Source organism: Callionymus lyra, chromosome 7 (genome assembly GCF_982586985.1).
Source record: "Callionymus lyra chromosome 7, fCalLyr1.hap1.1, whole genome shotgun sequence".
NCBI lineage: Eukaryota > Metazoa > Chordata > Actinopteri > Syngnathiformes > Callionymidae > Callionymus > Callionymus lyra.
Genome location: NC_141824.1, coordinates 13,780,650 through 13,795,978, shown reverse-complemented (window position 1 = coordinate 13,795,978; position 15,329 = coordinate 13,780,650). Strand labels below are relative to the sequence as shown.

Below are 15,329 nucleotides of genomic sequence, written 5' to 3'. Positions count from 1 at the left end.
TAAATTCATGTGGAAGCTCATGAAGCAAGAGCTTCAAAAAAACAAGACACTTTCCCTAGCCTATCAAAACAAATCAACTTATCTGTGTACTAAATACTTAAGTTTTCAGACATTATTTCCCATTTTCAGTTATGTACATTTTTGGCCTTTCTTACAAGTTTTTGTGATAAAATTGGTCGATTTCTACCTTTTTTGGGGCCTTCAAAAAACCTAATATTATATATCTGGGAAAATATTATTTGCATAAACATGGTCCGTCGGATATCATACTTTAGTTTTCCGACATTATTTCCCATTTTTAGAGAGAGTTTTCAAGTTTTCGTGGTAAAATTGGTTGATTTGTAACTTTTTTTGGGCCTTCAAAAAACAACATTTTACACATTGTAGCAACATTTATTTGCGTTCACATTGATCGTCGGATATCATACTTTAGTTTTCCGACATTATTATCCATTTTCAGATGTTGATTAATGGCTGATGCTGTTTAAGAGGTTGTGTTACCTTTTAAACAAATAAAACTTCCTCATTTTGAGTCTGGGTTAGCTCGTTTTTTTAATTATATGTATAGACTGAATAAACCCTAAAAATAGACACTGACTGTCAAATATATTGATACCATTTCTAACTGTTATTAAACAGTATATGAAAAAATCAGCGTTGAAGTGAATAAAAAATGTGGATGATGGAGTTTGAAACTCCTCAACTAGGGAAGCAACTAACCAGCTAACTTGTGAATTTAAGACGTGGCACTTTTTGAATACATTGGTCCCTGGTTTAATGCGGTGGTTTATGTTCCGATAACCCTGCATTAAATGAATAATTTGAACTTACTACTCAACATTTCATATGAGTTGCCAATACTTTCAACAACCCTCTAAGTAACGTTAACTTGAACCTGAATGCTTTGCCGCCCAGCAAGCCAATAATAGCTATCGATCACTTGGATATAGCAACATATACATATAATTTAAATACAGTATTTCAGCCAATCAACTGTCCCTTACTAAAGCGGTGTGTAGTGAGGCATCATGGGAGTTCACAGTTTTGTCGGAACCATAAGTAAGGTGGGTGCTGGAAATGGTGCGTCCCTCAAAGTACTGTGGATGTGTTTTTGTTTATCTGCTGTTTTTTGTCACGAGATTGAAACTTGGACTTTTACTGGAAATGTATCACAATCAAGAACAATATTTTCTAAATGGCACCATAGCTACTTAAGCACAGTAGTTACTGAAGTGGACCACAGTACTTCCTAATCATCCGTTTCATTATTGTTTCAACATCTGTTGCTATCTCTACTGTTTCCATCCGTCCGTCCATCGTCTCTATCATAGTGTTTTTTTTCACACGACCTTCATCCCTCTGTTCTTTCCTCTCTTTCACTCTTTAATTCATCCTCTAGATTTGCCGTTAACTTAGACGCCAAGGAAGGTAAGGAATGGTCAGACTGTCAGGACTGGAAGAAGGTCAACAAAGACGCTAAAGCCGAAGACTCGGCTCGGCCCGTGTCGGTCATGAGCTCCCTGAGCTACAGGAAACGCAACAACAACCCGGAGTCCAAAAACGACGACGACCTCCTCAGCTCGCTCAAGAAACAACACGTGGATCCCGATAAACCCGGCGTGGAGAAGAAGAACTCGTACTCCGTCAACTCCCGGAGGAAATCCCCGGAGGACGATTTCGAGGACGGAAGATCCGTCATCTCCCAGGCCTACACGGAAGCCAGCAGCTGGGCCAGGAGGGGCCTGGAGAGCCGGTTGGGGGACTTCGACAAGGACTCCACCGTGTCCTTCGGCCGAGTCTCCGGCCTGAATCCGGATCTGGATGCGAAGTCCACCTCCAGCCTGTCTCAGCGTCAGAGCTCCTCACGCATGGACGAGCCAAGGTCGTTTCACGGCAGCACTCCAAGTAGTCCCTACAACAGACGCGCCCGGAACCAGAGTCCCGGCAGCGTCAGCCGAGCCGACTCCCACGTGTCCATGGCTCGCAGCTGTCGCCTCAGCCAGTTCGGGTTGGACCTCGAAGACGGCGCGAGCGTCGCCGAGAGGTCGGCCTACAGCCCCCACTGCGGACGCAGCGTCTCCATGCCCCCCCCTCAGGGACGGGCGTCGGCCTTGGGCGGCGACCCCGTCGACGAGTCCGAGATCAAACCCGTCAGCCACCGCAACTACCTGGATCCGGACCTGGAGAAAGCCATCAACGAGGTGCTGAGCTTCAAGCCCATCAAATTCCAGAGGACGAGTTTGGAAGACTCCGAGGAAGACGGGGGGTCGTCCAAGAAGAAGAAGGAGGAGGAGGAGGTGAAGGGTCAGAAGGGTCGGGGGAGTGGACTTCAGCGGTCGGCCTCTGCAGTGAACATGAGGACCACCAGCAGCATGAGTCGCTGCAGCAGCAGGAGCCGCGGGAAGAGCAAGAAGAAGAAGAGGAGCCACAGTTCCGACAGCTCCGAAGACCGCCACCGCCGGAGCAGCTCCCGAAGGAAGTCCAGGAAGTCCAAGAATAAGACGAAGAAACGAGCCTCATCATCATCATCATCGTCCTCCTCATCCTCTTCTTCTTCTGAGTCCGACTCCAGCTCGGACTCCAGCTCCGGCGCGTCCACCATCTCCTACCGCAGCAGCAGCAGCGTGAAGAGGGCCCCTGGTCCGGCGAAGTCCCCCCCGGACCAGGAGGACGACGACGACGACGCCGCCGAGCCTCCGGGCCGACCCGTCAACAAGAGCGACGAGAAGAAGAGGAAGAAGAAAGTGGACAGTTTGATGATGAAGTACCTGTACCGGGGCGAGAGTGACTGAGCAAAGAAGTAGGTTCTCCGGGGCGCGACCCCCCCCTAGCATGGTGTGAGCTAACCCTGACCCGGGGCTCCAGGACCGACCCGTGTCCCCCCCTCTGCCAGTAACGGTGTGATCAGATTGTGGTGTGCATGTTCACTCCTGCCTCTTAACTCTTCCTTTCACTTTGATTTATAGCAACAGAAGGTAGAAATCTCCGATTTAACGGCTGCTCTCGCTTAATTAGTCCCCGAGCGACTTTTTTGCGATTTTCTTCCTGAAATAGTCGACGTTAATAAACCTCAGAGTTCATTACCAGAGCATGAAGATTCTCCTGCTTATCTTTGGAACCGCCCTCCGGGTCCATCGTCCAGGACCTAAACACAAATACAAAAGAAAAACAACCGGAAATACTTTTGTGACGAAGTATAAACTTGACCTCAACTCAATTTCTGATTGGAAAAATTGATTTAAATTGATGTTTTATAGCATTTTTACACACCCATGACATGTTTAACATTATGAAATATGTTGAACAATTAATCTTGGATCTTTCAAACAATATTAGAGAAATATTTGATTTTTTTTCAATTGATTTTCAGCCATTAAGACAAACAAACTTTCAAAGTAAAGTAGAATACAAAGAAAAATCTGCCAATGAAAACATGAAAAAAATACTTTTCCTCCACAATCAAGGGCTTGAAAAGTGAAAATAAAATAATAAGAAATGTATAAATATGAGAGGATTTAATAAATGATCGTTTTATGGTAAAATTAGCGTTGAAAAAAAAGGCAAAAATCAAACTTCTGTTACATCTTTTACTCTCTTTTTAGATGAAGACCAGTTATTGGTGATGTGTTGAACAAACAATAATCAAGATAATAAAATAATACTTTGTTATGATAACTTTATCTTAATCATCATGTTTTCCTTAGTCCTTTGGTTTCCGTCTGGTCCTGATGCTGCATGTTGTGAGTTTGCACCAGAGTGATGTGATTGACGGCAGCTTTGATCACTAAAGTTGTTAAAGATTCTGAGTGATGTTGAAGTTTTCTTCCTGAAGGATGAAGGTTTTCTGGCAGATCCTGACTTCGATCTTCCGGATCAGTTTGTCACAGTGTGTGTGTGTCCAGTTCATATTGTGAACTGACTTATGAGGGTTTTTTTTGTTTTCTGTTTGACTTTTTGATGAAGGAGTAACTCACTCATGGACTCTTCTAGGGCTCTGTATTGTCAAAAGTCTGATATGTTATGATATATTGTGATACTGTAGTAACAAGGATATATTTGTAGTATTGTCGAGTACTTGACTCTGGTGTTGCAGAATTTACAGACTACATCACTCTTGACGAAGTCGCTTTAATTTGTTTTGAAACCAAAATATGTCCAAACATCAGCTTTATAAGCTGCTGGAGTCGACTGTATCCTCTCGTCCTCAGTCACCGACAGGATCTCGCAGGATTTTATCGTACCTTTATCTGCGGAGGTCGTAATGGCTGCCGCCATCTAGCGACCGGAAGTTCAATTGCAACACAAAAATGTCCAAACATCGGCTTTAAAAGCTGCTGGAGTCGACTGTATCCTCTTGTCCTCAGTCACCGACCGGATCTCGCAGGATGTTATTGTTCCTTTAGCTGCGGAGGACGTAATGACTGCCGCCATCTAGCGACCGGAAGTTCAATTGCAACACAAATATGAACAATTTCTGTGAATATTATTTTATTTTATACACAAGTTATTGAGATATAAACCATAGAAGAAGGAAATAAAACATGATTTGAAAGCCAGAATAATTAAAAACTTTTTCCATGTATTTAATCGATAGAGTGCCATTGAATATTGAAACAGTTGTTTTGAAAAAAAGATGTTGAAATATCCGAGCGTATCGACTCGGGTCAAAAATCTTCTCTTTCTAACTCCCCTCTCTTCTGTCTTGGCAGCCCCCCGAGCCGAAGACTCTATGCTCTCAGCAGGTCTGACGACGACGAAGACGACGACGAGTTTGAGGGCGGAGCCAACCAAAGCTCCTCCTACTCCGGATACAAGAGCCGACCGAGAGACGCCGAGGCGGAGCACAGAACGCACGAGGCGGCGTCGTAGTTCCACCTCCACCTCCACCACCGACCTCCTGCATGAAGTCTTCGGCTCCACCGCACTAATCTCTCCGTGAAGCTACGAGTCAAAGATACCTGAAGGTCGCATCTCACCAGTAATGACATCCATTAAAAACGCCTCTTAATACGTAACACCTGCGGTGACATCACTTCCTGAACATCGTGGCTTTTGACGGCAGTTGAACCTTCAGTCATTTGTTGCTCTTTTACTGGCTTTTACTTCTTTCTTTTTTTTATTAGTCGCACGTGACTGCGGAGATTCTGTGGAAGTTCATCAGAGCCATCGGAATATTGAACAATTGGATTTAACATCTCAAATGTTGTTTTTTAAGCATTTTTTATATTTAAATTGAATGATTTCTCTATTGAAAGATGAATGCATTATTACATTTTTTTTAATAATTCAATTAAAGAATTAGAATATATTCAAAATTATTGTGTTTTTTTTTATTTTATTTTAACATTTGATATTCAAATTCCAATAATTAACCGTTAGATTTTTTTTCTATTTCTTACATGTTTATATTGAATTTAAAAGGCTACAAATTAAAGAATATTGAATTTAAACAAATTCTTTTGGGAATATTTGAATTAGAATATCAAACTCTATGTGTAATTTTATTTTCATTCATTTTGAAAATATACTTCTTTATTTTTTATTCAATTATTTGAAAAAAAAACCCGAATTCAACCCGTCAATATATACATTATTTAATTCAATTTTTTGATAAAAACGAATTAATTGCTTTAAAAAAAACAAAGAAATTTAAATCAAAGTTTCAATATTTGAAATGTTAAATTCTTTCAATATCCGACGACACTGATGTACTTCCATAAGATCGTCTCCAGATGTTTTATCAACGAGATCGGATACAATCCAGCATCAACATTTTATTCTTCTCGTGAGTTGATCCATAATTTATGCTTAAACACTTTAGAGCCGCGTGAACAACGTGAAGGTCTCCGGTTTGAATCCCTTCGACATGACCCTCACCCCAGTGTTTCCTCCAGCGGTTTCAATCTCACGCTCCACCGCTGCGACGTTCATGCGTGTCAGGTGTGTGTCGACAGGTGTGAAGCTGCCGCTCGTGCGCCTGCTGTCCTGGACGGAAGATCCACCGACTGAAACGCTCTGATGTCTTTTCTTTGGAACTCTCTATGCAGGCGAGTGTGAGGAAGTCTCTCTCTTGACGCTAGCGACTCACCGAGGACGCACACAAACACACTATTTATATACACAAACACACGTGTTTGACTCATGATGGCCTTCAAATACAGTTTTTTTGTTTATTTTCATTATGAATAAATTGACCACTTGTGATACATTTTTGCATTTTGACTTAATATATTGTAAATAAACGCTGGTGATTGTTTTAGACTCTCACGCCTTCAAACCTTTCATTCATTCATTCATTTCTTCGTGTGGTGGGAACGACTGTGTCGATGAAGCTTCGCGAAACACCGGCTTAATGTTGAGTCAGTAGGTGGCGCCATCAGTGTAAGATGTACAGTTTTATTAGATGTTTTAAAAGATTATAGGGCGGAGAGTGACACCTGGTGGGCTCTGAGAATAATGACGGTTTCATGAAGCTTCATCAACACAGTAGTGTGAGTTATTATTCGTGGCTGATCGTTTTTAGCCGTTTGTTCGAAGGAGATGAGATAAAATGAATTGCTCGAGGGGCCAGTATTTGTTGTGTATAACTGGTGAGACATGTACAGTACAAGAATCAATAGTCAGATTTCTTTTTAATTTGATCGTTTTCAGGCAATTTCTATCATTTAAAATTTCACTCATTTTTTAAAATTTGCTTTTCAGTTCTTGCTATGAAACAAGTGAAACTTTTCTCTGATGTGTCACGATCTAGACTCGACATTTAAAACCTTTTTTTTAATTTTTTTTTATTAAACAGCTCTAGTGGAACATCACATGAGGTGTTTGGCCAGATTTTGGTTAGACTTTTTACAACCAGACGGTTAAAAAGTGTCGCCTCCCGACTGTTCTGACTGATAGACAGACTCCATCATGATTGATTTAAACTTGATTCCAAGACAAGAATATCAATTTCACTACATTATAAACACTATAATTCCATCATTCTATAGTGTTAAAAAGCAGCGAGTTAAAAATGTTACCACTTTTCTCCCCTGTTACTGTTAATAATCTTAATTTCAAATTTTTATTTTGCATTTAAAGAGCAGCTTGATGGTGTTGATGAAGCTTCATGAAACACATGTTTTTTATTTTTAGGCTCCTCTGATGTCACTCTCTGCTCCATAATCCTTTAATTTTAACATCTTTTCTAATAAAAAACCACATTGTGGCGCCCCCTACTGTAAAAAAAAAGATGATGCTTCATGAAGCTTCGTCAACACTATCTGACAGTCTCTGACCTAAGCAAGCTTTTTTTTAGTCATAAAAATTACTTTCTTATTCAAAGAGCAGCCCGATGGTAGTAATGTGTTGATGAAGCTTCATGAAACTTTTTTTTTTTTGAGTCCATTAGATGTCGCTCTCTGCTCCATAACCCTTTAATTTTAACATCTACTCTAATAAAAAACACATTATTTTTAAACTAAGGGTGCCCCCTACTGTAAAAACAAGATGATGCTTCATGAAGCTTCGTCAACACTTCTTTACAATCTCCAACCTAAACAAGCTTTTTTTTTAGTCATAAAAATTACTTTCTCATTCAAAGAGCAGCCTGACGGTAGTGATGTGTTGATGAAGCTTCATGAAACATTTTTTCTTTTAAGTCCAGTAGATGTCGCTCTCTGCTCTATAATATTTTAATGAAACGTTATCTTACTTTTTAACTAAGGGCGCCCCCTACTGAAAAAACAATACGATGCTTCACGAAGCTTCGTCAACACCACTTTACAATCTCCGACCTAATCAGCTAGTTTTGTTTAAGGTCCCAACAAAATGACTCCACCGCCATGTTAGCGTTACAAAGCCGACTGGCTCTTGGCCAGGAAGCGGCGGATCCTGAAAGGTGAAAGGTCGTAGGAGGGCACTTCTCCCAGGGTGAGCTGGCACAGCAGCTTCCCGACGATGGGCCCGAACTTGAAGCCGTGACCTGGAGGAGGACGGAACACAAGTGGGTCGACGGTTGATCGATTGCTTCACATTTCAACCTCTGAGGAGACGCGGTGAGGAAACTAATCATGTGACGTTTGTCCTTCCTCGCTCTGTGACTATGAGGCTCCACGTGAAGGTCGAGGCTCCACGTGAAGGTCGACGCAACGGAGAGAAGAAAAAAAACCTTGAATTTGACACCTGAAAAAAAAAAAAAGTCTCCCGTGGATCGTGCTGCACTTTGAAATAACAGCAGCTCAACTTCAGCAGTCTGGCCGCAGATTTGATTTTTTTTTTTTCATCTCTGAAGGAGAAATCTCAATAGACGTGGTTGCCATGGCAACCCTTCGGCGCACTCGTGTTGTCGGGCTTTGAAGACGAAGACGAGACGGAGCTTTTCCTGTCATTATTAATGAGATCTATAGGCTCAAGGACGGACTCGAACCATCGCTCTGACATGTGTTCACTGCTGGGAATTATTCCATTTCCTTTAAAAAAACATGCATCTTGACTTGAGCGTTACCGCAGAAATATTCTCAATAAATGAGTAAAACTGCAGTATAACGGAGGCCAACAAAGATGGCGAGGCGTCGGTGAAGCTTCGCGAAGCCTTGTCTGAAAAGTTCGCCGTGAAAATTCAAATCATTTCAAATTTTGTTGAAATTCAAACTGTATATAATACGTATTAAAATAAGAATACTGCGATTTTTACCTGAGAATCCTGCACCAATCACAATATTTTTGTGTGCAGGATGGTAGTCCAAAACAAAATGACGATCTGGAGTTAACTGCGAACAAAACAAACACAAAAAACACTGTAAATATATCATTAAGAAGTACTTTTGAAATTTGAAGCAGGAAGTTACAATCACTTGTATCAACAACATGTACTTTGACAAAGCAAATCTAAAACTATTATATCCTGGATCAACCCTAATCTTCACAGTAAAATGAAGTCTGGTTCTATTCAAGGTTTCTGCCTGTGTAAAAACTGGTATAATGTACTTAGTGGGGCCTGGCATTCCAGTTATTCCTAGAACCTGGGTTACCAGTTGTAACCTGGTTCATCATCTTGTACTAGTAGCATTTTTTTTTAAACTTTTCTGTATTTAGTTGCTTTATTTACTAATCAATTAGTTTTCAGAACCAATAAAACATTTCCTCTGAGGTATATTTGAAAAACTCAAATATGTTTCTTGTCAAAAACCGTTGTTGATTGACAGGCTGTCAGGGGGGCGACACTGACCGTGTAGAGGCAACTCTCCACCACCGCAGGTTCATCTTCTACTCCGGGCACGAAGTCTCGGACGTAGCGTCGGAGGATGTCGACGTCGTCCCGGTTGGTCTGCCGGTCCCTCTGGTCCGGCTCGGTCTGGGCTCCGACGTGGTAGCAGATCTGGCGTCACAACGTCAACGTCAAACTACGGCAGGAAGGGACGAGCCTTTGCTCGTGGGTCGGTCCTTAGCATCCATGTTGCCGGGGGCAACGTGAATGCTTATTGGAGCAGACGCTGACGTTTTAAAACAAATAAAAAAGGAGGGGTAGGTGAAAATTTATTTCCCTCTGATAGTTTTAATCTGATGGGAAAACTTCCGACAGGAAATTAATGGTGAAGCAGCAGCAGCTGATAATGATGAAGACGTTAATTAAAACTGTCATAGTTTGACTTGATTTAAAAAAAAAAAACATTGCCATCACAGTATCACATGTATAACTATATATATATATATATACGTATATATATGTATATATGTATATATACACACACATTAATAACTATAACTATATATATATACTGTATATAGTTTGATAAAACTGTATATACAAACATACACATAAAACACAAATGAGCCAAACAAGACGCACACACACAAACATATACATACATATACATATGTATCTATGTGTGTATATATGTATAACTATATATATATATATATATATATAGTTATGTGTGTGTATATACATATATATACGTATATATATATATAGTTATACATGTATACATACATACACACATACATACAGTATGTGTGTATGTATGTATGTATACATGTATATATGTACAACTATATATATATAGTTATTAATTTGTGTGTATATATATATATATATATATATATATATAGTTATACATATATAGTTATTAATGTGTATATATATATACACACACACATTAATAACGATATATAACTATATATATATATATATATAGTTATATATATATATAGGAATTAATGTGTGTATATATATATATATATATACACACACATTAATATAGTTATATAATGTAGGACAAAACGTATACAAGCAATTTTATATAACTTTGTGTTTTCTTTCTGAAAATGCACTAATAAATAGTAAAATCAGGCAGAAACAGAGTTTTATTTAATGGTAAAAACGTTGAAAAGTTGACCTTGATCAGCCCCGGGTACTCGTTGGAAGGAAGTCCGTAGATGTGCTCCACGTTGTGCTCGCCCTCCGTGACGAGGAAACACGGGAAACGCTTCTGCACGTGGTGAGAATCAGGAACTTTCTCCTTCCAGTAGCACACGTTGATTTTTTGCACCTTAAAGTTTGGTAAGAAAATAATTCTACATTTTTAATTGTTCAAGTGTCAGGAGAGGAAAGTGGGCGGAGCTTATGAGAAGTTCATCAAATGTAAACTCTATGGAAGTAAATCTGTGACATCAGAGTATTTAACATTTCAAATGTTGGAACTCGAACCTCTAGAGGGAGCTCCAGGCCGGTGTGGGACAGAACTCTGTTGGCCCACGCTCCCGCGGTGATCACCAGACTCTTGGCTTTATAGACTCCGGCGGAGGTTCTGATGGTGACCACGGGTCCAGGTGTGATGTCCTTCACTTCCTGGTTGTCTCGCACGACTCCTCCCAGTTTCTGAAACTGCGTCTGCAGGAAAGATCACGACGTTAATGTCCACGAGTTCATCCTTTCATTAGACTTTCTTCTTCTGCATCTTCTGGTCTTTTCTTCAAAACATCTTCATTTTTTCATTCATTCACCAGGACTAACTTTCTTTCTTCTTCTGTGGTAAATTAAAAAAAATATGTTACTGTGGTAAATAAAAGTCAAATATTAATTTTATTTTAATTATAAATGCAAATATAATAAATTGTGAAAAATGTGAAAAAAGCCGAAATAATTATATGCAAAAAATTAAAAGTAATAATTATTTTAAAATGATAAATACATAGAAAACTATGAACTAATGAATCACAATTAATTCCCATTATATCAATTTAAAGGAAGTGAATTGTAGTTTTACAGGCGTTTAGTAATAGATAATAGTAGTTAACGTAAGTAAATAGTTATGTTTAAAGTTGAAGTTAAAGAAACAAAACAAATAAAAAACTAAAATAATATTGAACATTTGTGAGTCGTCAGGTTATATATAAACACATGTCCATTATTTTATTTTTACAAGACCTTGACATTTTAAAATTCAAAATAATATTTATTTTTAAACTATATACGTTTGTTTTATCTACAACTGGAGTAGAGGTTCAACTCCTCAGAAATATAAGAGAAGGACGCGTAACGCTTTTAGGAAAATTGGGTGGAAAAAAATTCAGTTCAAGATGATTTTATTTTTATTTTTTTCAAAATAAGAGCGTGACGATACATGACACATTTTCAAATAATTTGAGGCTTTCTGGGAAAAAAACTGCATAATTTTGAGTTAACTTCATCTAAATTCAACTTCATAAACACAAATATTCAACAGTTGTTTGATGAGAAACTCCTCCATGTGTGATATTTAAACTAAAAGATAAGATAAAGAACTTCTATTAGAAGATAAAGTACCTGGACGGTCCGGAGGACTCGGTCTGCGAACAGGACTCCAGCCGTGATGTCCACCACGGCTCCGTGTCCTTGGGCCAGCCTGATCTGAGGGATGTGCTGGTGGAAGTTCTCCGGTGTCAGGACCTTCATCGGCACCTTCTGGATCTCCAGGGTCTCCTTGTACTGCTGGTAAGACGACTCCTCGCCGTTCTGGGGCCCCATCACCAGAAGTCCGGTCTGTCTGTAACCGTCCCAGCGTCAGAACTCAGACATAAGTGCATCCCATAGTTTGAGTGTCTCTGAGTTACCTGTACAGTTTGACACCAGCCTCCCTCTCCAGCTCAGCCCACAGGTCGTAGCACTCCACCATCATTTTGGAGTAAAAGTCTAGATCATAGGCCTTTCTGATGATGCGAGACTGTCCGTGGGAGCTCCCCCTAGTGTGAGGAAGGATGAACTGCGGATGACAGAAGGTCAATATTTAGACATTTCATATATATTATAATTGATGTGATGTATTGTCATGTCATTAAACGTATGTTTACAGTAGAAAATAAAAGTTGTTAAAATTAAAAAAAACTGTTTGTAAACTTTGCATCCGAACTATAAAAAAAATAGTTTATTATATAATACATCATTATTTATTTTATATATTTTTTTAATACATTAAAATGTATATCGTTATTATCATGCACTGTAATTTACTGTCATTTTAATTTAACATGTGCTTTACAATTCAAAGAAAAATATATAACATTAATTCATAAAAAATTAAAAATAGATCCAAATGCTATAAATCAACTGTTGCTCAACCGGCCCCCACAGAAAGAAAGAATAATTCAGTTCAGTTCAGTTTATTTAAATCGAAATAGCTTCTGTTTGATCCATTATTACTGTCTGAGAGGTGATTTGTTTTGAAAGAAAAATACATATTTTGGAGTATATTCTGGAGTAACATTAGATTGTGACTCTCGGCCAACAAGACGTTTGTCTACTGAACAAATACATCTGTAAACAAATGAAAATGAGTAAAACTAAAATTTTATATAATTCATTTTTATCTGGTTGGTCTGTAAATATATAACTCAACTAGACCTTGGTGGAAAATTTTTAGGGTCCCCTGCTCTAAAATGTTATCTAAATCATTACTAAAAAAACAAACAATAAATAAATAATAAAGTTTTAAATTGAATTAAAGCTCGTTTCTTGTAAGTAAGTAAGCAAGCAATTTTTATTTGTATAGCGCTTTTCTAGACCAGGGTCACAAAGCGCTTAAACATGGATCGTTTTTATGCTTTTCTTTAATGATGTTCACTTCTTTATATAGTGACACCATTACTTTTGTTCTTGATTGAATTTTGAATTTAAAAGGTTTTTTTTCTTTCTTAAAAAATGTCTGCAAAATTTTACTTCTCAGCATCGTTTATCAAAATCAAATCACAAATGATGTAAACTAAACAAGTGAACGATGAAGTTGGATTTAAAAACTGCACATATATATAATTAAAAAAAAAAGTAAGGCTGGAAGTTTAAAATGTTTTCGATGCATATAATGTAAACAAACAACCTTGCATGACGTGTTAAACTTATATAACGTGTTACGTAAGATGCATGAATTATTCTCGATTTAACATCTTTTAAACAACAACATTAATATTTATAAACACTTTTTAAACTTGTCTTTTGAACTTTCTTGTTGCGTAATGATCCGTTTTTTTTTGGCTCAGTCTGCAGCAGAACTTGTTTCTTCTGTGACGTCATATTAAAAAAAACCCACCTGTTCCAGCAGAAGCGTCTTCTTGTTCCTCTTCGCCAGCTGGTAGGCGGTGAAGGACCCCTGGACCCCCGCACCGACCACCACACAGTCGAAGACCTGCTCGGCGGACATGCTGCTGCTTCTTCTCGCCGCTCTGACGTCACGCGATCAAACTCCAGCCAAGCAAGTGCAGCCGGAAGTGGTTGGTTTAATTATTACTTGGTTGTAAAAATTAACTCTTTCAATTGATCTTTTTCAGAGATTGGGGAAAAAGTGATACAAAGTCCGCTTTGAAAAAAAGTCACCTCAAGTGACTCTGGCTCGAGAGGCGGAGATACTGCAGCTGCTTCAGACCGACAGCTGTCAATCAACACGCCCGAAGCCACGCCCCCTAATGGGGACAAAAGTATGATTGACAGTTTCAATCAGGACTTTATTTGGACTCATATATACGATGTTGTGTCTTAGAAGCCTTTAAAAATATCCTTTATTTTCTATATTTATGTGAAGAATAATAAAAAAAAATTGACTAAAAAGTACTAATAAAAATGAATTTAATTTAATAAATACAGTAGTTACGAGTCGCACTAGAGTAAAGTGTACTTTTTATATTCTTCCATAACGTGTCCAAAGGTTGTGATCACCAAAGGTCAGCAACACTCAGACATATTTTATTATACTTGATAAAATAAAAAGTTTTTCTTCAGAGAGGTCGATTTAAAACAGTTTAAAATAATGTTAAAATATATATTGGCTAAGAAAAATAATTGTATAAATAATAAAAAAAATATAAGTTGATATAGAAAAAGTGTTCATGTTGCTCCAGAATCTTTTTTAGAAATTGTTACCATAATATATTATTATTTATTTTTAGTTTAGTAAGATTTGTAAATGACAAGAGGAAACTCATGCATCCAGTTCTACAGTAATTAATTAAAAATACAAAACATTAACGCAATATAAAATAAAAGTTGACATACATTTTGATTGTTTAAGCACTTTGACGCGCTATATAACTACTTACTTACTTACATAAATGAGTGTGTTCATAATTTACAACACACTTATTTATGACTAACTATTATTATTTATAATAACTACGAGAGGAAACATGTGCAACCAGTTCTAAACCAGTTGGTTCAAAAAATAAGAATACAATTAGAATTTCACATATATAATCACAATTATAACTACAATAAAATTGTTGTGTTTTTTATTTTTCATTACAATGTAATTTTCCTACTTTAGTAAGAAAAAGCGACATCCATAAATATATTTCATTATATTCCAGTTTAACATGGCAATATTTTAAACCCTTAGTTAAATAAATAAAATGATTAATAGTTTCATCTGAACTCGGTTCTGTCCCCTGGTGGTCAACAAGAAGAACTTCAAGTGTCACCTGTTTACTAAATGAGTTTAATTGAGTTTATACGTCATATCTTTGCACATAATTCTATTAGGCTAGTTAGGATTTGACTTTAATTCAGTTTAACACTAAACTAATCTAACGCATTAATTAAAAAATAAGCAGAAGTGAAACTATACATTCAATTAAAATGCTTTTATTTTTTTTAAGTGTAGTGTTTGATTATAATTGACCAAGTGTGTTTGGATTTTTAAAACATTCAGAAACAGAATATATTTCCTGCCTCCATCAAAGAGAAATCCACTGTGTCAACGGACAGAGGGAGGGAAGAGAGAGAGAAAGAGAGAGAGAGAGGAGGAGGAGAGGAGGAGGAGGAGGAGGAGGAGGAGGAGGATGCTTGGACCAGTCTGCAGTTTCTCTTCCACGGAGCGTCTCTC

The 15,329-nt window shown here is 38.1% G+C and overlaps 2 protein-coding genes across 7 annotated transcripts in view; one reads left to right on the top strand and one right to left on the bottom strand.

The window, feature by feature from the left end:
• myo18ab (myosin XVIIIA b) overlaps positions 1-6,282 on the top strand; it is a 51,219-nt gene extending 44,937 nt beyond the window's left edge. For 5 of the 6 annotated variants that reach the window (XM_087796429.1, XM_087796426.1, XM_087796427.1 and 2 more), the window contains one exon: positions 4,710-6,282. In XM_087796429.1, the coding sequence (XP_087652555.1) occupies positions 4,710-4,869 (160 nt within the window). In that variant the 3' untranslated portion in view covers positions 4,870-6,282. Of the gene's footprint in view, positions 1-1,399; positions 3,525-4,709 lie in introns of those variants that run through there. The other variant, XM_087796428.1, reaches the window with a different exon arrangement.
• A 333-nt stretch (positions 6,283-6,615) lies between these two features.
• pipox (pipecolic acid oxidase) lies at positions 6,616-13,759 on the bottom strand. Its single transcript, XM_087796443.1, has 8 exons — positions 13,545-13,759; positions 12,076-12,224; positions 11,789-12,008; positions 10,691-10,873; positions 10,380-10,532; positions 9,209-9,358; positions 8,675-8,750; positions 6,616-7,963 (listed from the first exon to the last, which is right to left on the bottom strand). Exons 1-8 carry the CDS (start codon positions 13,653-13,655, stop codon positions 7,833-7,835), a joined length of 1,173 nt encoding a protein of 390 aa, XP_087652569.1. The 5' UTR covers positions 13,656-13,759; the 3' UTR covers positions 6,616-7,832.
• Positions 13,760-15,329: the final 1,570 nt, after the last annotated feature.

Excerpts from the sequence above, each read along its gene's own strand:
- pipox (XM_087796443.1), bottom strand. The coding sequence starts at position 13,655 with ATGTCCGCCGAGCAGGTCTTCGACTGTGTGGTGGTCGGTGCGGGGGTC. Across the intron at positions 10,874-11,788 it reads GAGTCCTCCGGACCGTCCAG|ACGCAGTTTCAGAAACTGGG; the intron begins GTACTTTATCTT and ends TCTTTCCTGCAG. Across the intron at positions 8,751-9,208 it reads TGGAGAGTTGCCTCTACACG|TTAACTCCAGATCGTCATTT; the intron begins GTCAGTGTCGCC and ends TTTTGTTCGCAG.